Genomic DNA, 24,978 nt, shown 5'->3' with positions numbered 1-24,978 from the left:
AGTTTTTTTGTGACGACATTAACGGAATATCCAAAGTCCAATAAGCATTTGCCTTTGTGAATAAGAGGGAGCCCAGATGTGTGTGCTCTTTATCCTTTGTGTTTGTGTGTGTGTCTGTCTTTGTATTGTTTTTCCTCCTCTCACCAGGAGGTTTGTGCTTCCTTATTTCATCCCTTACACATTAGTCAGAATGAGATGGCGATGTCCCCAGCCTCAATTCAACAGAAGGGAGGAGCTGACTGTGTCTGTCCTGCTGGGCACAGACTGTTTGTTTGCTGCATTCTTCAATCAGAGAACAGGGATCAAATGAGTCCAGTCAAATTTTAGTCTGCGTTTGTGTTGCCTGCTGGGTTACAGACAGGGGTGGGGTCAGGAGAGGTTACTCAATCTTTATGGAGATAAAGGTTGAGGCAGCAAAACAGCCCGAGAATAGCTTAGAATAGAAAACAAGTTGTCCACAGTGAAATATCAAAAATCATTTGAGTCATTATTTCTATTATGTAATTCAAATGTATATGAAAGTTAAAAGGGGATTTGTGTGTTTTTAAACCAGGACCCCATTTGATATCTTGGTGTCAAAGTGACCAAAAGGAACTAGAAGTTTAGGAATTGTTGCTGTAGATGAATCTAGCAGACAGCAGCAGATTAGAAGCCGAGTCAGGATACATCCTCTGAAAGACACCTGTTACACTGCTATAAAAGTGTCTGACAACACAACAGAAATAATGCACACCATAAGGATATAGTATAGTAGTATCGGGAAGTTTTGTAACATCGTTAAAGTCAAGGCTCGTTGACTGCAAAGACAAAATCCTGCATGTACTGGAGCAGGGTGAATGTGTTGCTGTTCTAACACTGCCTTAACCGGGGAGTTTGTTTGTCTTATTTGTGTTGCGCTGGATCCAAGAAACACCAAAGTCCCACACCATTACACACCAACAAACCAGTCCTCAGAAGTGATGAACCAGGAACAGCCATGTGAGACTATACTGCTCTTTAACTCAAGTCTGCTGGCAATGTTAACAGCTACATCTATTAATCCCTAGTTCTATTTTCCTATCCTTATTTCTGGGATGTTGTCACACACTTATTATTATAGCACTTATCCGCTGATGTGTTCAAATCACTATTTAAGCATTTACTGTTTAGTAGTCTACTTTGAATGGGCATGTTTGCCCTTTTTAGCTTGGAGCCGATAAACCCTGTCTTGAAGCAACTCCTTTTTAACTGTTAGTAGATATCCTGACCTTTCCATGCACAAGCTCTCAAACACAAACCTTGCTTTTGGTCCTTAAGTCGTTTGTTATAAGAGGACCTACATTTGTTGTCAGATCGTTAAAACTATCAGATACCTAGAAACTCTTTTGCATTGCCTCCTACCTCAAGGTCAGGAGTGGTAAGGAGTTTACTTGATCTAGATTCAACTGGTTTCTCATGGAGCCTTCAGCAGGAAAACAAGGACTTCATCCCACAGTTGATGGTTGGGTTCTCTGTTGAGCCACTCTGCAGATGTTTTCATTGGAGACGTATTGTTCTAGATGAGCATTTTTCATGAATAAATGAGATGAGCTTCTCAGTGTCTGTGTAAATTAAAAATCATTGTAGACATTAGAGCTCTGAATGCAGTTGTCCACCTCTTGATGCCTCCTGGTTTGAGTATTGTGATCTGTTTCAGCCTATTCTGACAACCATCCCTCTGATGCTAAAGCCAACTTACTAAATAATATGTTCACATTGAAAAGTAGACCTATCAACCTATGGCATTGCTCCAAAACAATGCAGAGGTGAAACGTCTGGTCCTTTGTAATGTCAACAGGCTTCCATGCTATCAATCCCTCAGTCTGCTTTTAGGCTTTTGGGAGGATTAGTCTGCTTTGATTCTTTGCACAGCTCTGATTGCATAACAGCCAAGACAGTAAAATAAAGGCCTTCTGGAAAGACTGTATAGGTCACAAAGAGAGAACAAGTGCCTTGTGTTGTGGAGTATCCCTGTTTGCACCCTGGCTGTGGGGGCTCAGGGGTTTTTTTGCCAGGCGACAGCTACTGACCATGACGTGTTTTTGTGCTACACCAAAAATAGAGCTTTTCAGACACAGACTTTTTTAGCTGGTTTGCACTCCCATCACATTCGGTCCTTCAAGTTGAATTGCATCCAGGAAAATGTGTGGTGTGCATGAATTTGTGCACTGCTAAGGCTTAGGTGTCGTAGAGATCTGTGCAATCCATGGATAATCCTCGGGGAAAGAGTGCTAATTATCTGCTGTTCATAATGTGTGGGAATGAATGAGACTTCTGTTAGCTCCTCTTGCATGCAGCTTTAGTCCAGCTGTTTTCCAGACTTTCTGTATCCTTCTTTCTTTTTCTCCAGTCATCTTGACACAGCTGATCTGGATATAAATGCCACAGAAAAGCCAGGACATTATTAATAATGCCACGAGTGCTTCTCACATGATCTGCACTTAATCTATCTTTAATCCAGTATTAATGCTATTGCCATGCACTAGAAGGACCCTGATCAAAAGGTCCCAGTATCTAGGCCTAACCTAGCTACCTGCAACTGTGTCTTACACACCTTTCACAAGCAGTATGTTTAAATTCATAGTTACGTCTGTGATTTCATTTGAATACTGAGCTTGTCCCACCGCTGAAGAATCAATTTATTGACAGGAAAAATGTTCATTCTGCTACAGTAGTTGGTGATATTCCTCCTTTTAGCTAGCTACGATGGGACCTTCTGGTTGGCCTTGCTAACACGTTTGTAAACGGCAAAGTGGTGGTTGTATGTCGATAAGTGAAACATGGACAACTTTATAGCTCTGTGCACTTCATACATTTTCTACACTTTACTTCTGGACCAAATGTGATGTACGCTATCCCTCTAGCTTATGGTGATATCTGAAAGCAGATAAAAACAGATTTCTGCTATGCTGGGGGGACTGTGGAGCGTGCACATAACACCTAGCCCAGTTTGGGTCCAATTGAGGTGATTCAGAGTTTATCGAATTCCAACCACATAATCTAGGTGTTTTTATCTGTCTTTGATAAATTCAATTTAGTACTATTTCAGTTCAGGCTTATACAAATTCAAAACAGATATTTGTATTGTCTAACTGCATGTTAACATACTAACTGCTGATTGAAGGCTTTATGTATTTGCTGTATTTAAGATGACAGCTTGTACCCCGAGCCCTTACCTTTATGAGGCACTCTCTAAAGGGGTGCATTATTGACCTAAGGCATAACTCTATATGGATCACTTAACTTACTAAATAGACCCCTCCTGAGTCAAGGGAGGGATGGACACAAGAGATGCACAGTAGTACAAGGAACAAGGACCATGTTTTCAGGATCAGCTGAAAGGCTTTCATTTAGGCTCTGCAGGGAACACTTGCCTCTCCTTCTTCATTATTGTCTTTGCTTTAAAAGAGAGCTCTAGTCCTGCACCGGTTTTCTGTTTTACATAACAGTGTATTCTTCACTTCATAAGAAGTAATGCACATCAAGGGACAAAAACAGTCATTTTTCTCATTTGTGCATCTTTATACGTTGCTTTAGAATTGCAGAGGGTGTCAAAAGGTTCAGGTCTCCGACCGAATGCAGTCCCTTATCGATGTGCTTTAGGCTTATTCATGTGTTCCTATAACACAGAGACAGGGAATGAGCTCTTGTCACTTTTGAATGGAATCCAGCTGGTTGTTCGGGGCAATGGCATGGATGGGATGGAATTAGGTAACAAAGTTTTGCTTGCAAAGAAGAGACCATTGGCAGTGTTGGCCAACTGAGCATTAAGTTAGCAGTTTGAGAAATGTAGGTAAAGAACAGTCTACGTCCATCTTGGATGAATGGGAAGAAACGTCTGGAAAACTGATTAAGGCTGTGAATAATTATTATTACTGTGAAGGTAATCTTATTCATGTAACGTAAAGAATACAAAATCAGCACCTAATCTATTCCAGAGAAGACCTCCATGCTCTGTCTTTCTTTGGTCTGTCACTTTTGGTCTTCTGAAAATACTCAAAGGATTCTTGACAGTGTAAACACTGAGAACAATTCAGGGAACAGCTCTAATACCTGGAAGTATCTGGTTGGGAACAAGACCAGGTTGTGTCTCAAGCATTTACCAGGATGATGATAAGAGCAAGATATGACGAGTTGCTTTGAGGAGGATCTGCAGAAGCTATCAAGGCTTTAGGCAAAAATGTAGTTTTTCCAGACCATAGCGAGCATGGATTAACCCATCAAAGCTTCTCCTACCTTTTAGACTGAGATAGATCGATCCAGCTCTCCTCATTTGGCCCTTGAAAAGATCGTCATGCAACCCTACTGTCAGGATCCATTAAAGACTTCTCCTGAGCTGATAGCTAATTTGAAAGCAAACAATGTTCTGTATGGTCAAACATGCTATTAATGTTGGATATCAATGACTGCCTTTGATTTTGGTAAGCAGGATACAGTTCATGGTGAAGACTTTTAATGCAAGAATCTTGATACATTTAGAAATATTTTTTCGATTTAAATATCACAGATACACGTTTTTTATTTCCAACAATTTAGGGATTTAAGTTTCAGCAAGTAATGAAGTCATAGTAATCAATCTTCTCCTGGCTGCATCCTCCATTATCCTGTTCTTTGTTTCCTCAGTCCTACAAAGTTTGCACTTTCACACATTGATTCTCACTAATCTTTGATGTATATTTAATGAGGTGCAGTGCAGCGAGTTCCAGTACTTACATTTCACTAAGTGTTTTGGGACTTTAAATGTTGGCAAAAGCTAAACTGTGTTATAGAGCACTATAAATCCTGGGGTAACTCTGCTTTAGTGTCTCAACTAGAGCTGAAACGATTCCTCGAATAACTCGAATAATTCGTTTACAAAAATTCATCGAGGAATTTTGGCTGCCTCGAGGCTTCGTTAAGTTTTTTTTTTTTTTTTCGTCATCAAAACTTTGGTATGAGTATAAAACACGTTTAATGCAGCTGCAGCTACCTGCTCCTCTCTCAGCGCTAACACACACACACGCGAGCGCGGCGCGCCCCTTTTAACTTTTAGTCAGCACACAGTTGATCCGTGATCCAGACGACCCAGTCGGGAACACGTGATCCGGTCAAACGGTCGGCTTTTCTCCGTTCACTCTCTCCGTGTTTGCAGCTAACGTAACGATAGCAACGTCCTCTCACAGTCTCTGTCATAGTCTGTGAGCGTGCTGAATGCACGCGCTGCAGGAGCAGACAGAGATACACTTTTAACAATATACAGGCTGATAATATGAAATGTCTAATGTCTTCAAAGCTAAATCAAGACAGAACTTGTTTGTGGAATAATAATTTAGCAAATATATATTTAAAGTTTCTCAATTTCCTTATCTGACATAATGATTGATTCTGTGATTGATTCAACAGAACATAATGCTTTCTCAATTAAATGTACTGTAACAGATGTGTTGGCTACACAAAACAGTATTTGCTATTTCAGCCATTAAAACGTGTTTGGCCTGTATTTTTCATCTACCTGCCACCTTGACCAGTGAATCAGAAATTGAATTTGGGACCCTGTCAGTAATATGGTGAGCATCATCAGCAGCTGTAGAGCAGAGGTGGTTGGCTGTAACAAGCAGGCGTTTCCATGGTAACTGCAAAGAAGCAGGTTTGTAGGGACGACCCAAGACGAGTTAAACCTTAATTAAGCAAAAGTATGATTTATTAGATTACTCGATTAATCGACAGGATATTCGATAGAATACTCGATTACTAAAATATTCGATAGCTGCAGCTCTAGTCTTAACAAGTTCTACCAAAATACAATATCTTGCATAGGCATCATTAGCCTTTTACAGTGTCTTCAGCTGTTATAAAAGTAGTGTTGTATGAAATGAAAATTATTGCGCAATGTGTCATGTTTCTATTTCAGGCGCACAGTTTTGTCAACGTCAAAGTTTGGCCATTAAAACCATTTATAATCAAAACAGAAGAACCTGTTAAACATAGGCAATGAGTTACTTGTGTTGTTTAATGTTTAGGGTATGTGCCGTGATCTCAATGTTGACTTTTATTTCATTACACTTATCTGTTGTTCACAAGTCAAATCAATCCCATTTGGGAGATGGAACAGCCTCTTGTGCAGATCATTTACAAGGCTGCAGTGCTACTTTAATAGCCGTCCTTGAGCCCCCACATACAGTAAGGCAGCCCTTTGTTGCCAAATCAATAGTTTAGCCATTAACTCTGACCAAATATGGCATCAGGCTATACTTGCAAACTGTAAGACTATATTCTACAGCTACTGCAGCCCTTTATTCTCTTGGGTTTATTGAATGCAAAATACTCTGCCCTCTTGTCTTGTTGGGCTAGTCGTGGTTTTAGAAGTCACGTCTGGAGGGGACAGTCTCCGAAAACGTTTCATCATCGTCTTTTTCAATGATACTCCTTTAGCCAGGAGACACGGATCCCAGACTTATGGAATTCACACAGACAGACAGACAGACAGACAGACAGACAGACAGGCAGAGTTGCACATGGTGTTTGCCCATTTAAGTTAGAGGAAGAACATGCTATTTCCGCTGTAAAGGGGGATCTATTGCCACAGGGGTCAGAGCTCAAAGTGTGAAGATCAAGAGGTCATGTGGTTGCACCATCTGGTCTGCAGAACCTCAAAATATCTGGCAGCACCATCCAACCACATCTTTATTTTGTAGAGAAAAGCTTTCATCAAAAGGAGTTTTCACCAGTGTCTCCGTTCACTTTCAAAACGTCTGCTGTTTCTGTCCAGAATTTCATTCTACCCTAATAAAGAGGATGTAGTGACTCAACTCATCAGACAGTTCAAGGATGCATCCCACTCCCCTGCTCGTGTATCATTTGTAAAGCCTATAGTCACTATCACAGACAACTTTTTCTGACTGATGTGCTTGGGATCACAGAGCATCTACCTCCTGGAGAGTATGTAACACGCCAACATGCACGCGCACACACGCACACTCACAGTGAGGGCACAGTCAGAGGTTATTTGTAGAAGATTACGTACATTCATTTAAACCAAATAAAAACAGCAGCAGACATAACACTCAATACAGAAGCAGTCTCAACATAAATAGTCTGCTTGCTATAAAAAAGTGTCATACAGTGTAAAGTGACGGATTGGATTTCATGTTGTACAAATGGAGATTCTGTGGATCGCTCGTCAGTCACATCATCTCAAACGTGAAGCCAAGAGCATGTTAACAGGGTGACTAAACCAGCCCAGCAAGCCTCGTTCCAGTCACTGCCATCATCACCAGTGTAAGAATAAAGTGAGGGGCGAGAAGAGAAGAGTTGTTTATCAAACTCATTTGATTTGAACAACTATTGTAAATCTTCAACGTTATGATTTCTCATCTTTTGCATTTACCCGTAAGACAAAGAACCTTGTCTTTTTATTCTCACATCATGTCAGCAGCAGCCATTCAATGTATTGGTCTATTTTTGACTTGCTAAGCTTTTCTGTTTTCTCCATCTGCCTGCAGCAGGGTGGAGTCTTTGCCTTGCTTTCTAGCTTTAAGAGGAGAGCTTGTTAAATGAGTGTAGCTGGACCAAGCAGCTCTTTCCATTACGAGTGTTTTCAACACCAGTGGGCTAAAGCTAAGGAGGGGCAACTGCGTGTATGTGTATGTCTGCATGGAAAAAGTGTTGCAGATGCCATTTTATATTGTTCAGTTTGATTTAAAAAAAAAAGTGTCAATAACTGGATTAATTTGTAGACAATCTGTGAAGTGTATTTTTGTAAAGCATCATAGCTTTTATTTGTGCTGTAAAGGCTGATTACAAACTGTGTCCCAGGGAAATGAGTGCTCCAGAGAAGCTAACCTAAAGGGACTGATGTCATTCTATGAAATCCTGTATTTCAAGAGCCTCTCATACCTCTCCGCCCAGTTATACCGTCAAACAGGGTGTTGTGATAGACCTCCCACATATGCATACACAGCAGGGACAGCCTTCAGGATAGTGTGAGCCACTGAACAACGAGCAGCAGCAGTTGCTGTCCCGCTCTGCCTGGACAGTTATTCAGGAGAGGAAGGAGAAGGAACACAAACCAAACTCAACTCGTGCTGTTATCCCTAATGTCCCATCCAGAGGGCTGTTCTGATTGGGACTGTACTGTCGTCCAATCCTAACACAGGTAGGGAAACCTCCTTCTGTGGAGGAGTTGTTTGTTTTGACAGAGTTTTCACTAGTTTAATGTGATTTGCTCATTTGTTTTCATTAGGCATTGAGGATGGGAAATCAGCTGGGATTTGTGACTGATCATTCTTATGTTGTGATTTATATATTTGGCCACAGCAGGTGATTTTAAAGTAATGAAACAGAGGAAGGTTGGTGAGCTCTGCTTTCACGACTTGTCTATGTTTATCAACTGATGCTTGAAAAGTATATATATGTGTATGAGTGTGTGTGTGTGTGTGTGTGTGTGTGTGTGTGTGTGTGTGTGTGTGTGTGTGTGTGTGTGTGTGTGTGTGTGTGTGTGTGTGTGTGTGTGTGTGTGTGTGTGTGTGTGTGTGTGTGTGTGTGTGTGTGTGTGTGTGTGTGTGTGTGTGTGTGCGCATGTGCGCGCTCATTTGGATGGAATGCATGCGCAGGCCCTAACTTGATACTTTAGCAGTTTCATGTGCTACATAAATATGAAATGATGACTTAATTTGGAGACTCCAGTCTTAGCTTACTTTCATTGGGGACGACATTAACAGAGCGGATTATTCACAGCTAACAAAAGTGTGAACGTTTGCATTAGATGTGGATCTCTTTTGTCTTGCTACTGTTATTATAAAGAAAGGACATTGGTTATGCATATACTTACACAGGTTAGACCAAAGGTTCAATCATAGAGATACGCTGTATGACTAGAGTTTGAGGCTGAAGAAAAGACCATTATCAGACTGGAGCTAAAACAACCCCTGCCTCTTATTCCCCCGATTTAAAGTCAACTCATAAACAGCTTAGTAGTAAAAAAGTAAATAAACATAACACATAAAACATACACCTTGCAGCTAAAAGTTTTGTTTCAACCAGCAGCCTGACAGTTGAGTCCCTTCAGTGCGCCATTCCCTTGGCAAGTTGCCATTCACCAGCCAAGGAGACCTGGCAGTACCCAGCGTGCATACGCCCACCAAGTTCCACTACAGAGCCCCGTATTCACTAAAACTAAGATAACGATATCTATAACTTACAGGGACAGACAGCTCCTTTGTGCAACTTCTTTACCAGCTAAAGAATCTGGTTATGCGTGAGGACATGCCTCATTGTGGGTAATATGGTTTCTCAAGAACTGAAACAGGCAGTAAAAAGGAATTATCCAACAAGGTATTGTAGCTTTTTTACTTAATGTTTTGTTATGTGACATCATTGGCATTAGTCATCTGAGCTTTTGTTTTGATTTGGGTGAAGAAAGCCAGGAAAAGCCTCTGGGCCTTCCTTTCTCAGAGAGGCCAGTTTTCCAGTGAGGGCTAAATTCTTCCGACTGGGTCACCCTGTTTCCTCTTTACTGGAAGGTGTTTTTGTCAGTGTGCATGGGCCTGCAAGTATGGAGTGTGTGTTGGTTCAGCAGTCAATCCAGTATCATGAGTGAATTAGTACTGTAGGCCATGTCTTGTATTTTTTGAGGGGGCGTGACTCGTTTACAGTTGTGAGGATCATAAGCAAATTAAATCAACAACAGATTAATCTTCTATTATGCCAATATTTCTAAGGTGGCAGAGATTAATCCAATCAACTCGTGAAAGTGCAAGGCAAGCTCCTGTGATTTCATCATTTTTTCCCCAGTGCAAGCCACAAACTCTGCTCATTTCCTGACGCTGGCAGAATAAGTGGACATGAGCCAGTATTTCATTTCACTGCTGTTTTTTTGTTCATGTCCACAGAATCTTATGATACCCTCTTTCTACATTTACTCTTTATTTTTGTTTCTTTGTTTCTTTCTCTTTGCTTTTTAACGGCTATCAATCCTGTTTATAACTATGAGAAACTTTGTGGCTCGGAAAATTCTAGAGTGACTGTAGAAAGTCCACATTTTATCTCTCATACTGTTGTATTTCTTTGTTTCAGAAGTTATACACACTGAAGGACCACTGGATGGCAGCCTCTATGCCAAAGTTCGTAAAAAGGAGTCTATTGAAGGAACAGTCACAGCAAACGGCCTCCCACCCACTGCTGCTGAACATGCCATACCTGCAGTTGATCATGCCCTGTCAGTGAGCAGCGACTCAGGAAACTCTACTGCCTCCATTAAAACTGACCGAACTGATGAAGCGACAGCAGCACCTCAGACTTCCACAGTGAGCCAGGCACATGTTTCCGTAGGTGAGGAGCTTCACACGGTCCGTCCTCTCACCCCGCCAGTCCAACAACCAATCAGTCCCCAAGAGAAACAGGAGCTGGACCAACTGCTGAGCGGACTGGAGGGACCCATGCATCGACAGGGCTACCTGTCCTCCCCAACCTCTGCGGTGGGGGGAATGCTTCACCTTGTGCCTGCACAGGTCCATGTGAATGGGCACGGTAGCGTTGACCGTGAGACAGACATTTTAGATGATGAGCTGCCAACCAGTCAAGAGGGCAACAGTGTGGACAGTCTAGGGACGTTCTCTTCCACAGACGGACGGGCTACTCCAGCTGATCTTTACTACCAGTCTGAGCCACTTATCAATGGCCAGGACCATGTGCCATATCTAGAGCGCAATGTCCCAGAGAAGTTTCTGGAAACCGTCCAGAAACAGACTGGCACGTCCAACAAACCTCTCACTTTGACCCAAAGCGATTTGACTCCATCCACGGATAATTACATTGCTAACCAGAATGGCAATTTGTACCGCTCTCAGTCATTTGGTGCAGAGCCAAAGTCTATGCCTCCAGCTCCCACCCGCACCACCAGTAGCAGGGATGCCGTTCAACGTGGTCTCAATGTTTGGCAGCAGTTTGGGGTACCAGAGGAGCCGGTAACTGAAGGCCTCACTTTTAGTCCACCTCCCTCTGTAGCCATGATGCCCAGCCACCACAGCCTCCCACAGTTTCCCCATCGCCACAGTGCCTCCCAGCAAGAAATTGAGCAATCTATTGAAACCCTTAATCTCCTCATGTTGGGCCTGGAACCAGGCCGTCCACTTGTGCCAAAATCGCAAAGTGTTCCACTACGGGAAAACAGTGTTGTAGTGACTACCCAGCCGTCCTTCTCCCAGAACCAAACCAGGCCCTCCTACACGCCAGATGCATCAGTCCATGCACACTATTCTGGCCCTGTGGCCAGCCTGGCAAATAACTCTTTACAAGGTCAAATGTCACCCGGAAAGCCGAGTACTCCAGAGCCTGCACCTCTTCAGGGATCTTTAAGATACACATCTGAAATGGCTGGACCGCCAGCCACAGTAGCTGGTCACATCCAGCTCAAGCCCATCAACACCTGCCCTCCAAGCACATTGGCCCAGTCTTCAGAGGTCTCTGAGCCCCAGAGAAGCCCGGCTGCTGCTTCAGCAACACCCCAGACAAGAGAAAGTGATGCAGATGAGGTCTTCAATGTTGAGGGTCTGGTGGCCCAAAGAGTTGCTGGTAAGAATAATATTTTTTTAAAGTTTTAGTTAATTCATTTTGATTCTGTAATTATAAGTCTTCAGCACCTCCAATTAAGAGTAGTCTGGATTTAATTTATACAACATTAATGTTATTAATACTTATGTAATGTGAAAGACTGATTAGGTCACAGAATTGTCTAGCTGTCACCTTTATCTTTTCTTGATAAAAGAGGAAAATTTAGTATTTCGTTATACACAGCATAGTTAGAATATTATTACAGCACACAATCCCTCTCTAGGCTTGGCTGTCTTAAAGAGTTGAAGCAGTGTTTTTTTTCTGACCCTGTTTTCAACAATTAGCTTATGTATCATTTATTGTCATAGTTATGAGTTACCTCTGTTTTTGGAGCAGCAAGTGTTGATCTGTATTTGGGATATTTGCCCTTCAGTAAACAAGAATCACTCTCTGAAAACTCATCTGTCCATATCCTGCTTCATGACCATCAGCCCATCAGTTTCACTACTCGGGCAAAACATTAAGCATTTACTCCAACAGGTTCACAGTCCCTTGAGTATGTTGGACATCAGATTAGCAAGAAATGGAACAAATGTCATGTCAATGTCACTCTTTATGTTACAGCCGAGTCACTCAGATGACAGACATCAAAATGTCAATAAAACATGATTCTGTTTTAGATCCTCCTTCACTGAATTGTTTTTGGAAGCAGTGAAGAAAAAACTATCTTTCCTTGATTTCTCTGATGTTGGTCTCTAGAGAGCTTTCATAAATGCATGCATAGACTCAAACTTTGCTTTCACCTCTTATTTCTGGCAAAAAAACCCCCAAAAAACCAATTTCGTCATATGCAAGATTTATTTTCCTTTTTGTTCTTTTATGTTCTTGTTTCATCACTTCTTTCTCTTTCATCATCCATCTTTTTACCCAGAATACTCGGCTCGTGTCCAAAGAGTCATCCCAATTATGACCACTTCTCAGTTTGAGCATCGCCGTTCTCACTCCCTCTCGGGTTGGTTCTCCCCTCCTGTCTGAGAAGACACTTGAAAAAAAAGAAAAAAAAAAGAAAAGAAAAGAGAAATCTCTTTTTCAAAGTGTTTTCCCAAACCTCGTTCAAGTCTGTATCTGTTTTGCCTCTGTGTGTGGTGGGCTTTGGTTTGCATTTAATGACTTCTCATTTCCTGTTCATGATTAACCGCCCTGTCTACAGCTGCTCATTTTGTCTTTTTCCTTTGCTCCCTCCTTTTTATTCACAACACATTCTTCTCCGTCATCATTGGGTTAGCAGAGCATCATCATCAAACTAACTACTGATATGCATACATCCTTCTTTAGTTCATGTCTTAAATGAATTATTCTTTAATTCTGACCTGGAGTTCTGTACCTCAAGGATGAAAATTACCTTAACTGTGGCTGGAAAAAAAAGACACTGTTGGATAATGTTAAAGTTTCACAAGAACGAGACAGTGAAAGCACAAAGGAGGCTCTGTCCCTTGCCAGGAGAGTGCATGTCACAAGATCCATTTCGCACAAACTCAGGGAACAATACCGAGGCCAGGAGACACTGGCCCCATTCAAGGCCCCTTTTTTTCTTTTTGCACTATTTTGAAGATTTACAAAGCCAGGACAAGGGGACACCAGATTCAGGAGAGAGACTGCAGTCCGAGTTGGAAGCACTACGAATGTTTAATGTGTCTAGTGCAAGACAGTCGACACCAATGTCGGAAAGATTGATCCCTTTAGGGCACTCAGGCATTATCGTTAGAGAGGCAATAAAAGAAAGTGAAATGTCGCAGCAGTGATGTGGGTGTGAGAAGATCCCTTCTGTAGTAAGCATGAGGTTTTTTACTAAACTGGGTATATTTACCAACATTTCAGTGTTTGATTATTTGGTTAATAAATAATGAAGATTTTTTTTAAACATCTTATTGATTGGAACTGACCTTTCAATGAATAGATTCCCCTCAAGCTCACCTTAGACAACCTCCCTCAGATGCAGATGTGCACATATGGAAACAGTAGTTTCCTTTAAAGAGAAGAAAAAGGATCACCATCAAGGTTATGTTTTTGAAATAAACCCCATGTGTATCCACGTGCTAGCTGGATTTTAAATAGCTGAGAAATATGAGGGGAGGAAAAAACAAAAAAGTCAGTCCTTGGGAATCTCCATCTGCCCGGCTGGAAATCATTAGCCGTCGCTCAGGCAACAGCACAGTGTTCGACAGTCCTCTATTGTACAGTGTGCATCCATGGTACATCTGGTTCCCAGATTCTGGGCTCGGTTCTTCGGTGGGTGTGTTTCTGTTTGGGGGCGTTGACTACATGCCTCTCAGAGCTGTCAGTTCTAAGAGTCTTTAAAGAACAACCTGCCAACACGGAGCCTTTACAAGCTGGAGATAAATCAGATATCATGATGTTTGCTTTCTCTTGATTACAGGAAATAATACATTTAGTACATGGATTTATGAAGCACAGTCTGATCATGCTAACACAAAACAGACCAAATCCTTTATGGCAACTTAAATGTTCTATTATTAGGGCAGAAATACCTGATTATTGAACTCACTTTCCCCCAAACTACAGTATGAGCCAGGATTTAGCTCCCTCTCTTCATTGCAGCTGAGCGAGGCGATAGGAATATTTTCACCGTTTCCATAACAGTCAGGGTGTGTCTGCTTGTTTTTCATTTGTGAAGATGTCTGTCTCTATAAACTTCAACAAATCTTCATTCACATATTGAAAACCATCATCAGCTGTGTATTTTTTTAAGTTTCCTTCATGAGGTCATTGAACCCTTACTGAAACATTGCTGGACGTAGCTACAGAAGAGGAGCTCTGAGAAAGAAACAAGCTGATAGCTCGAGCCAACATATTTTGAGTAAACAGTAACAGTTTTTTTTTTTTTAAATTGTATTTTCTCTCTCCGTCGTTAAACTTCCTGAACTTTCTTTCTCTCTCCAGTGCACCGTAGTCTTGTTCCAAAGAGTAAAGCCAATCATTAGCCAACATATCATGCTTTGCTGCCCTGACCCGCCAGTCATTGGTGGCATCACATATTAGTTTAAAGCTCTTCACTCAAATCCTGTTTGTTTTATGCCGTTAGCTCCCTCTGTCTTTCTGTGGCAGTGTAAACCAGATTAACTGAAAGGAGCTTACGGACTGCTTTGAGGTTCCTCCAGAACTGGCCTCATCGACGCATTAGATGAAAAACATACGCAGAAGTTATTAAAGTTACAGCTCGAGCTTCAAGAGGTGAACATCACTTAATGTCACATGTTTATCAGGTCGAGTTTTATTTCCCCTTAACTAACGACAGTGTGTTTGTGTTTGTTGCAGACTGAATTGATGGAATGGGATTAAAAAGTTTAGTAGTCATTCTTGTGATTTAACAGGCTTATGTTTGATCAGCAGCTAATCATTTATTAACCTTTTGATTGTGCATGTTATATTTTCATTCCAAAGAGCCACAGCCTGCTGCGTATATTTGACTGTCTGAAAAATGCACATGATGTCCTGTGCTACGGGAATTCACTATGGCTGACAACCATTAACCTGTGATAACAGATGTGGAGGAGAGAGAAGCTCTATATTAACTCTTACTGTGGGTCAATGAAGGTGTCCAGGCCCGCACGGTGTCCTTGGATGAGTGTGCCACCTTGCCCCGCCGACGCATCACCAGTGACGGACAGCACCAGAACGGACCTGATGAGTGTGACTCCCCCGACGCCCCCATTCGCTCCCCTGTCCGCTGTGTTTCTCCAGAGTTTGTCAACGCCATCGCGATGAATCCTGGCGGACGACCTAAGGAGGTACATTTAATAAACATTCAAATAAACAAACCTCTTATTTAGATGTGTCTCACTGTATTTTGTGTTGTTTCTCCACTCCTCAGAGACACATGCACAGCTACCGCGAGGCCTTCGAAGAGATTGAGGGAGGCCCCGTCAGTCCCACACCCACAGTTGGTGGTGAGGTGTTTCCCCAAACCCCTGCCTTCCCCATCTCGCCGCAAACCCCTTACTTCAACCTGTGTAAGTTCCCCCTCCGGCTGACAGAGGGCACTGTGGAGCTCAGACCTACGTAGATAGGACAAACATTTAAAACAAATATTCAAGATTGAAAAGCTATTCGAATAATTTCCAAACGTCTCTGGTGTTAAAAGTTAAGTTTATTCTGACTTTCAACAACTGATGAGTGGCCTTATACTTAATAATGTGACATTTAATCTCTCTTTTCTACACACAGACGGTCCATATTCTGTGTAACTGTCCCACAAAGAAGAAATAAGTTAACCGCACGAGAAAACTATTTTATAGTGTCGACTGAGTGAAGAAAACTTCAGACGCGCTGAGAGGCAAGAGAGTAAAAAAATAAAAATTAAAAAAAAGATCCTCTCAGGAAATGTTCTGATCTAAATGATGTTCTCTGTCTTTACATCGTGAAGGTGTCTTACTTCTTTTAAGTAAAAAAAAAAAAAATCACTCTGTTTCCAGAGTAATTCAGAGCTGATTTTCAGTGTTAAAAAATGAGGCCAGATTGTGATTAAAGCTAATCCCCCCCAGACGTCCCTCTTGATTTAACAAAGATTAAGAATGATTTATTGTGAGGCACGTAAGCTGACCTGACTGACGAGCAGGCGTGGAGCTAAGAAGAGGCTTCAGCTCCACCTCTTAGTCTGCTGTTACGTTGATTAAATGTAACACTGTGACAGCATTTCCAGCATGGCGACCGCCATCTAAAGCCCCTTTCAGTTTCCAGTGGGTGACATCACTTTATGTACCTACTCTTTTGTCTTAAGTTTATTAGAAAGATTATTTTTTTCAGCTTTCACAGATCATTAAAAAAAAAAAAGAAATCAAGGAATTTAAAAGATAATGCAGGCCAGCGAACCCCCTTTGTCCCAGAGTGTTTGGCCCCAGAGAAAAGACTAGATTTTTTTTTTTTTTTATCATTTGCCTCTCAGAACTTCTGCAGAGCACAGACACACCCGGCGTTAAAACAAGAGTCATGCATTAGGTAACACATTGTCTGCCAACTTTACTTATTACCTCATTTGGTTCTATTGCCGATCTCCCCCAGGGCACACCTATAAAAGTCAGTCATAAAAACACACACCATATTTTGTAACACCCACTCTGTTGAGTAACATCCCATCTTGCCTTCAAAATAGGAATGTTGTGCACACAGTGATAGTGACTTATTACGATCAAGTTTTTTTGCATTAGAAATTACTTTGAGAGAAAAATACCCAAGTGACCTCCGTGTTTGTTTTGTCACCTCGTAACTAGATCACTGTTTTAACAGCTGAGCACAAAAATGGAGTTAACTGTCACCAGTTAACTAAAATTAGTTTTGCAGGAATTTGCTCAACTTGTGAGAGGTGCATGGTTAGGTCTCTGCACGTGACAACAGATTTACTTCCCGTTAAATGCTCATCTTGTGTAGTGTGTCCTTAAATCACATTCCCAAGCGCTCACTTAGCCTGCCCCGCACACCACACGTGATTCACTGTGGGGCATTTAGGTTGCAAGGACAAAGAATTGATTTGGATTCTTTGGTAAGTGGAGGATGCACGCATCTCTACCGGAGTTCCACTGTCCCACAATGTCAGCCAAACAAACTCCCCATTTCCCAATCCCCGTCCCCTCCTCTCTGCCCGAGTGACCCTTTGTCCAGCACTTAGCACAATCCTGCACTGCTTTGGCATGATAGCCACACGAGAGCAGCACTGGAACCAAACAGACACGATGAAGCGTAACACTCAGCAGACATACCAGACAGTTCACTTTAACAGAGTTACCAGAAGACATCAAAGTATTTTACTGATAAGTATAATGGGTAGTGCAAGAGGAGGCCACTACCATACAGACAGCTGTGTGAGTCTGGAGTTAGGCACGCTAAAGTTAGCATGCTGTTACTGACACTATACTGCCATGCAGACATATCAGCAATCATTACCACTGAGGCATGTAGTTATACTTTTAAAGAAGCATATAGAGAACTATGGCACACGTTTAAATATTGTCCAGATAAAGCAGCTCGGGGTTCATTCTGCAGCCAACACAACGTTTGATCCCAGTACATCCAATGATTGAAGACATTTCAATAAATGATCAACACTTTACAGAGAGAGAGAGAAAAAGGATTATTAGAGGATCCCTGTGGACCATGAATAGCTAATGGGATGGTCATTTATCCAACAAGTGTGGACAATAATTGAGTCTGGACCAAAGAGATATTGGCTTGGCTGGAAACAGAAGAACTTGCTCTTTTACACACACACACACTGTTACAAAGTGAAGAACATACATTCATTGTTCAGACACTAAGCAGCTGCTGCTCTCTGTGTTGCTGTTTGGACTCCTTGTTGATGCAACCACAGCCAGCACCCTGCCTGCCCTCCACAGAAGTCTTATCAGACAACAATTTGTGTCTTGCCCTTTGATTATTTTGCAAGCAATGTGTGTTTTTTTTTTTTTTTTTTCCAATGTCATTGTTTTCTCCATACTGGAGGGGAATAAAGGAGAAGTTGCCACTGTGATATGAAAAGAAACAACAAAAAGTATCACCTTTTATGAGACACGTTCATAGTTGGAATGAGTAGAGTATTTAAGGTGTCACTAATCTGACCTGTAACTCCTTGTATTTCCCTCCAGTTTTGATGTAGCAGAGATTGTGTCACAGGTCCTGTTATTTTAAGAACACTAATACATTTGTCTTTGTTGGATTTAAAGGTGTAACATGTTTTTAGCATTTTGGAGAAGATCACATATTTAAAACTAAAATACATTGTAGATAAAAGTCACACACTTTTCTTTCTTGTAGGATGAAGGTTTTAGATGGTGCAGTGTGTGCAGTTTGACCCAGCACTGCTTTCATGATGTGTTTGACAGAAACCTTGTTTTACTGATGGTTGAGTGAGGTGTTGTTCCTCTGTGATTGGTCACATGCATGTATTGCTCCCTCCTCAGAGCATGAGCACACCCCCTGAACATGTCGCTCTTGTTTGTTAGCCCGTTTTGCTGTGTCTCTATCTTTTGTCTTGACAGCTGTTTACCAGTTTTAAATTTTATAAATCAACAACTCAAGCTTTTAAATGTAAAGAACCTCCTTAATAAACAAGGCAAACCATTTGGAGATAAAATGGATGTTTGTATTTTGACCTTCTAATAAGAGATAAAAAAATGGACAACTATTATCAGGTAGCAGCTGTCAAGATGTCGGCCATGTTTGAAGCTGTGTGGTGACACCTGTCCCTCTCTTTTCAGGTCGATCCCCTCCTGGTCTGGCTAAGACTCCACTGTCAGCTCTGGGTTTGAAGCCTCACAACCCAGCAGAAATCCATCTCAATCAAACAGGCTCAGGTTGGATATAACACTCTTTGTTTGTATTTCTCCTGCTGTGATTAAACACTGACATGGTCTTACTAAACCTTAAATCTCTCCACATGGAGGCGACAAACAGTAAAAATGACCGCTCTAAAAACCTCATGAAACATGTATAGCATGGAGTCTACCCCTCAGTTCCTTTACACTATTCTGTTTCTCTGGATTATTCTGCCTGATGCTCCACAGATGATGAGAGCAGTGAAGGTGATGAAGGTAAGACTGCTGCTATAGTGCAACAGATCATCATTGATATTCATGTCTGAATCTCCAGCATCACATCCTCGTCAGGTGTCGTCCACCCCAACGTGTAACATGAGGCACAACCATTCCATTTCCTGTCTGAAAAAACCACCATCAAGCACGACTTAAAACACACACATTTTAGTTACTTGTTTTATTGTCTGCACTATGTCACCCTCATTATGGTCTGGCGTTTTATTTTACATGAATTATGCTCATTACATGGTTATTATTACACATGATTCTGATTTGCCAATTGTGCTTGGCAACAGTCTGATATTCCTAAACAGATCACCACTGTATAGTTTAGTGTTGATAAGAAAAGTAGACGGGTGCTTTCATCACAGACAGTGAGGGACTAGTTTTAATCAAATCAATCAGCGGAAAAAAGTGCTGTTAATTCCAGGTTGTTGTGTTTACTGTGGGAGAAAGGAGAGGACAGTTACGGCGGAAAGAGGATAAACAACACAGAACCTGCAGGCTATACGGACGACTCTTAGAAAATTAAAGATGGCACATAAAGTAAACAGAACATTACATGGCATGAGAGAGGGAAGAAGAGTAAACGTCGACAGACTCCCACAGTGACGAGGCAGAAAAACTCAGCCAGGGTCTGCTGTGATTCACGGTGTTTAATTTAATGTGAACAATAACAGCTAGGCTAGCTCCTTTAATGACGGCAAGTTAACTGTTGCTATGGATGCATCACTAATTGTTAATTTAAATGGACTGCATGTTTAGTAGAAGGACGACATCATTTTTAAATCAATAAAATAAGGAGGGAGGGGGGCAGCTCGTTACTGCAGAGGAACCGCTTCAGGGTGAGACAAGACCACTCGACTTACTTAGAACTCAGGTTGGATTAAACCCACCTTTGCTGTATTCACTTTTATTTGGTTAACTCATGTTTTTAACATTCTGTGTTTTATCTGTGATCATATTGATTGGTCCTATTAACAGAATTATTCCATGAAAGGCCATCCTTCATATTGTCAAAGAAAAAGTATTTGTTCTAACCTTTGTCTTTTTAACCTTACAGACGAATCAGTGTAGTAAAGTAAATATTTGGCTCACAGGGACCTTTATGCTCTTTCACATTTAGCACCGAGAAGCTACGTCGAGTCTGTGGCGAGGTCTGCAGCGGCAGGCGGAGAGCAGCCAGCATCTCCTCAGAGCGCAAGTCCTCCAGGAGAGACTACAGGCCGGCAGAGAAGTCCGAGTCCCCCATCCCACACACTGAACCCTCCTCTGTCCAGCAGCAGCCCCATCCAGAGCTCTCAGGAGTGAGTCTCCTGTCGTTTGTTGTTTCTGTTTAGACTCACAGCTCTCTTGTTTGAAGTTGTTCAGACAGCAGCTTCTGGAACTGCCTAAAATGATTGAGTATTGGCAACTACTCAAGTCAATGCACCAATTTGATACCACAATTATTAAAACCTTCACGTCATGTTAAAAACATAACAGTGCTGATGAAGAGAATAATGTTAGTTCAATTAGCAGAACAGCATTCATTGACAACACATTGTTTTAATTCCATTTAGCAAGAGCCAAAACTCAACACTGGGTATCTAAATCTGTGTTGGAAGGGCAACAATGATATCAACATCTCTGTTTTTTTTAATGGTCAGATTGAATACCAGAAATATGTGAAATGTAAGGGGGGGAAAAAATGTATAACATTTTTAAAATCTTCAAGGACATTCCCTGTCAATTGCTGATTTTGGTCTGACTGTGGATTATTTTGTGGTAAATGATTCAGATTTTCTGGTTATGTAGATATGATTAATTGAAAGCTCATGTTTTTAATGAATGCTGAAAAGAAATGCTCTAAAATAAAGACGTTTTTCTTATTCTCTTGCAGTGAACAGCCCTCAGTAGAGAGCAACGTTAGCACTCCGTCCCAACCGACCACTGATTCAGGCTTCCGCTCGCACGCTGCAGAGAGCGCCTACCCGACTCCTACCCCTTCATATCAAGTCCTGAATACCCCGACTCCTTCCTACCTGGACTCCAGCTCTCCAACCTCTTCCTACTTTGGCACTACTACCCCTACGCTGACCCACCTTGGCCCCAGCACCCTACTAGGGAGCTATGGGCCCTCAGATCCCAGTCCGCCCAGCTCTGAACCCTCCCAGACAACATTCAGCCATGGAAGTCCCCTCGCACAGCACAGAACAAATCTCTACAACGCAGCTCAACAGCAGCACCCCAGCTCTAATCAGATTGATTCAATTTTTGGTCAGCACGCAACACCAGCCAACGGCTTGGATGTGGGTATTGCAGGGCTCGGTGGCAGTCCCATTCTTGGTCATCGTCCATTTCAGGGTGCACAGAGCAGCCCAGTCCACAGCAGACAGGCCTCCTTGGGACAGGCGTCTCAGCGGAGCCCAGTTCTCAGCAGACAGCCGTCCTTGGGTCATCCTATGCAGACTAGTCCTGTGCTCAGCCGACAGCCATCTGTCACACACCAGCATGGCAGTCCGGTTTTGGGACGTCATCCGTCTGTGTCTCAGGTGTCCCAGAGAAGCCCCAGTTTGGACCGTCACCCCATGCACAGTGGTTATACCACCCCAGATGAGAGACATGGGAACCTGTCCAGACAGAGCAGCTCTTCAGGATACCAGGGACCTCCCACCCCTTCCTTCCCTATCTCGCCTGCGGGCTACCAGGACGGAGGAATGATGGGGATGGGTGTAGGTTTCAGGCAGGGCAGTCCAGCCCCAAGTTTCCAGCCCCAGCTTCCGGAGAAGCGGCGGATGTCGAGTGGTGATAGACCAAATGGAGCAGTGTCCTATGGCACAATGAATGGGAAGATCATGTCCCCTATGAGTGGGGGAGGCACTCCTGGCTACTTCCACACCCTCTCAGACTTCTCAAGGTTCAATATGCCAGGTAAAGGCCTTTTTTTAAGCATCATGAAAACATCCTTTGGAGCTTTTCTGTTTGCAACATTCATTTCTGAAGCCCAACAAGAGCTTTGTGTTTGTGTTGCTTTTATTACAAACAAAGTTCAAGAAGCTCTGATACACTCAGAGCGAGCTAGAATGTGAGGCATACTTTCCAGGAATAAAAGCCGATGCATAATACAGCGTCCCCTCATGAGCGGACTATGATGAGTGCATTTTAAATCATAGTGGAGTAACTTCATTGACGTAGATTGTCAGCAGTCACATTTTACGAGGTTAAATTAGCCTTTCATAGTTTTTTTAAAGCAAAAACAGTGACTCCATAGACTAATGTTAAGCAATGCTGTGAGGTTCTGTGACATTCTTCTTGTTGTTGTTACAGATGGAAGTCCAGAGAGCAGGCTCAACGTCAAGTTTGTCCAAGACACGTCCAAGTTCTGGTACAAGCCAGACATCTCCAGGGAGCAAGGTTAGAAGCTTCAAGAGAACAAGGATATACAGACATTCTCTATCAGCTTCTGTTGTGGTTTCTTTTATGTTTGAAGGTTCATAGCCTAGCATTTTAGATCCTGTATGAAATGTGTGAAATTGCGTTTCTTTAAAAAAAAAAAAGATATAATTGGACTCCAATTTGGCAAAACATCACCCGTCTTTATTGGTCTATAATTTACTTGTTGACTTAAACTTGTAAGCAGTGGTTTGACAGACCAAACAATGTGTTGATGAATGCGTTTCAACAAATCGGAGGATTTATATTCATGGCTACAAAAGCACTCACACATGCATTTACTGGTACAGACATCGAACAGAACATGTGTGTTTAGTTGTGAGGTCAGTGGCTATTGTTGCCTCATCTGTATCTGCTCATGGCCAATATTGAATTGTATCACGTTAAATACAAGCACATGCTGCACTGCAGTGACATCACACACACACACACACACACACACACACACACTTGGTGCCATGTGCTCCCTGAAGAAAAGCTGCTCCATGTGTACAGAATTAGGAGACATCTGCATGTGTTGCTCATCTCATCCATCTCCCTTCCTTAACCTATCACATGTGGACAGGCTGAGTCATTGAACGTTAACAGTGAAGTAATGAATCCAAAGCCCTTCCTCTTGAACAGCAGTGAAGTGTCCCAAACAACGTGTCATGTCAGAGGTTGTAGTTTTAATGAAGCGCAGGCTGACAGCAGCTTTTCAAACACACAGTTGGGACTTCCCTCACTGTTCTTTACTTTAATGAGTCGATGCCTGCAGCAGATCAGATTTCACTGTAGAACAAAGGGTCTTTGATAGCATCTAAATGCTAACCATGGCATGTTAAGATGCTTCTCAGGGGTAGCAGATATGATTCTAAGTATATTCACTTATGAAATCTTTACACAGCAAAGTGGTGAAGCAATCTTGTTTTTCAGACTGTTTGTGCAGATCCCAACAAAAAGGCCTGCAAATTATCAGGAACACGTTTTGCAAAAAGCAAACGCGCAAATCCTGTGTTACCCGGAAATGTACTCTCAGCCAACCTCACCATCATTGTGCTTATAATAAAGACCTGTTCGTCCGCTGTGTTCCAGCTATTGGCCTGCTGAGAGAGAAGGAGCCCGGAGCCTTTGTTATCCGGGACAGCCACTCCTTCAGGGGGGCTTACGGCCTGGCGATGAAGGTGGCCTCCCCCCCCCCCTCTGTGCATCAGAGCAAGAAAGGTAAGGGGGGCATGATGGTGGTTTGCATGGATGCCTATTTCAAAGCAGTTAGCAATGCTACAACTATTTAGTTGGACTTGCAGAGTTGTTCTTTCTTGCTATCTTTGGACAGGGTAAAGATAGAACTTAACTCACCATCTAAATAACAAACACGTGAGGTAATGTCACTAATCAGCTGTCTCCCTCTGTTTTGCTTTAGGTGACGTCACGAATGAGCTGGTGAGGCACTTCCTGATTGAGAGCAGCCCCAAAGGAGTGAAGCTGAAGGGTTGTCCCAATGAGCCTTACTTTGGTAAGTTTGATCCTGCTCCTTTCCCTTCTCTCTGACTTACACTCACATGTACTCGGATGGATTAGTAACGGGAGGAAGAGGGAGGACATGAATGCTCCGTTCTGACTTGGTCTGTGAAGGATTTTCAAACATGTAATTCTCCTCCTGTAATTACAGCATCAACTGAAGGGCTCTAACTCTTGTTCTGGTGACTAATTACAAAACAAGGCTGTATAACGTTTGTTTTTCTGAGCGTGCAAGTGTTTGTGTATCCACTGCTAAATCCAAGATTGGGCACGCTGAAATCTGTGAACTTTTTATTTTCTCTACCTCGTTTCTTCTTCTGTCTAAAATCCAAACCTGACATCATTGCTCTTTTCCTTGTGTGTAACTGAAGTTTGTGTACGTTTTATTTTACAACTTCAGAAATGTGATGGTCTTTTTGAAAGAGGAACAGAGTTGTTATTAAATTATTAAAGGGCCTTTGTTGTTTTAATGAAAGTCTGTTTACAGGTAAGGAGAGTAAGGCTGCTCATGTATCTTTATGTTTACCTTAAACCTGCATTCTATCTAACGGCCAGTGGGTGGCGATGCCCTGATTGAAAAATAATATATAATATTTCAGTTAAAAAGCCTGTAACACAATAAGCTTATATATTATGTGCGTACATTCATCATCACTTAAAACAACTTCACGACGTGTACATCAGGAGCTCTCTATGTGAAATGTTGCTTAAAATAAGAGAATCAGATCAACACATGTAACCTTCTCTCTCTGTCCTGTATCTTGATGTTAGGCTGTCTGTCTGCCTTGGTCTACCAACATGCCATCACACCACTGGCCCTGCCCTGCAAACTCCTCCTCCCCACTACAGGTCTGTGAGCACAACATGTGTTTTTACTTTTAAATTGGTTCTA

At 42.2% G+C, this 24,978-nt stretch overlaps 1 protein-coding gene and 2 long non-coding RNA genes across 11 annotated transcripts in view; 1 reads left to right on the top strand and 2 right to left on the bottom strand.

Moving 5' to 3' along the window:
• tns1b (tensin 1b) overlaps window positions 1-24,978 on the top strand; it is a 167,945-nt gene that overhangs the window by 137,524 nt on the left and 5,443 nt on the right. For 3 of the 6 annotated variants that reach the window (XM_079357015.1, XM_079357016.1, XM_079357017.1), the window contains 12 exons: window positions 10,072-11,568; window positions 12,479-12,559; window positions 15,163-15,356; window positions 15,440-15,578; window positions 18,816-18,911; window positions 19,122-19,148; window positions 20,278-20,458; window positions 21,034-22,064; window positions 22,461-22,547; window positions 23,661-23,789; window positions 23,989-24,081; window positions 24,858-24,935. In XM_079357015.1, coding sequence (XP_079213141.1) covers window positions 10,072-11,568; window positions 12,479-12,559; window positions 15,163-15,356; window positions 15,440-15,578; window positions 18,816-18,911; window positions 19,122-19,148; window positions 20,278-20,458; window positions 21,034-22,064; window positions 22,461-22,547; window positions 23,661-23,789; window positions 23,989-24,081; window positions 24,858-24,935 — 3,633 coding nt within the window. The remainder of the gene's footprint in view (window positions 1-10,071; window positions 11,569-12,478; window positions 12,560-15,162; window positions 15,357-15,439; window positions 15,579-18,815; window positions 18,912-19,121; window positions 19,149-20,277; window positions 20,459-21,033; window positions 22,065-22,460; window positions 22,548-23,660; window positions 23,790-23,988; window positions 24,082-24,857; window positions 24,936-24,978) is intronic. The other 3 variants (XM_079357019.1, XM_079357020.1, XM_079357018.1) reach the window with 2 other exon arrangements.
• On the bottom strand, window positions 12,521-15,232 carry LOC306832378. The gene is made up of 3 exons (XR_013780219.1): window positions 15,148-15,232; window positions 13,491-13,573; window positions 12,521-12,589 (listed from the first exon to the last, which is right to left on the bottom strand). It is a non-coding gene; the product is annotated as an uncharacterized lncRNA (long non-coding RNA).
• LOC306832377 overlaps window positions 15,263-24,978 on the bottom strand; it is a 117,357-nt gene continuing 107,641 nt past the window's right edge. For 3 of the 4 annotated variants that reach the window (XR_013780215.1, XR_013780216.1, XR_013780218.1), the window contains one exon: window positions 15,263-15,348. This is a non-coding gene — a long non-coding RNA (uncharacterized lncRNA). Of the gene's footprint in view, window positions 15,349-24,612; window positions 24,656-24,978 lie in introns of all 4 variants that reach the window. The other variant, XR_013780217.1, reaches the window with a different exon arrangement.

The sequence above is a fragment of the Symphodus melops genome (genome assembly GCF_947650265.1).
Source record: "Symphodus melops genome assembly, chromosome: 12".
Classification (NCBI taxonomy): domain Eukaryota; kingdom Metazoa; phylum Chordata; class Actinopteri; order Labriformes; family Labridae; genus Symphodus; species Symphodus melops.
This window is presented reverse-complemented; position numbering and strand designations above follow the sequence as displayed.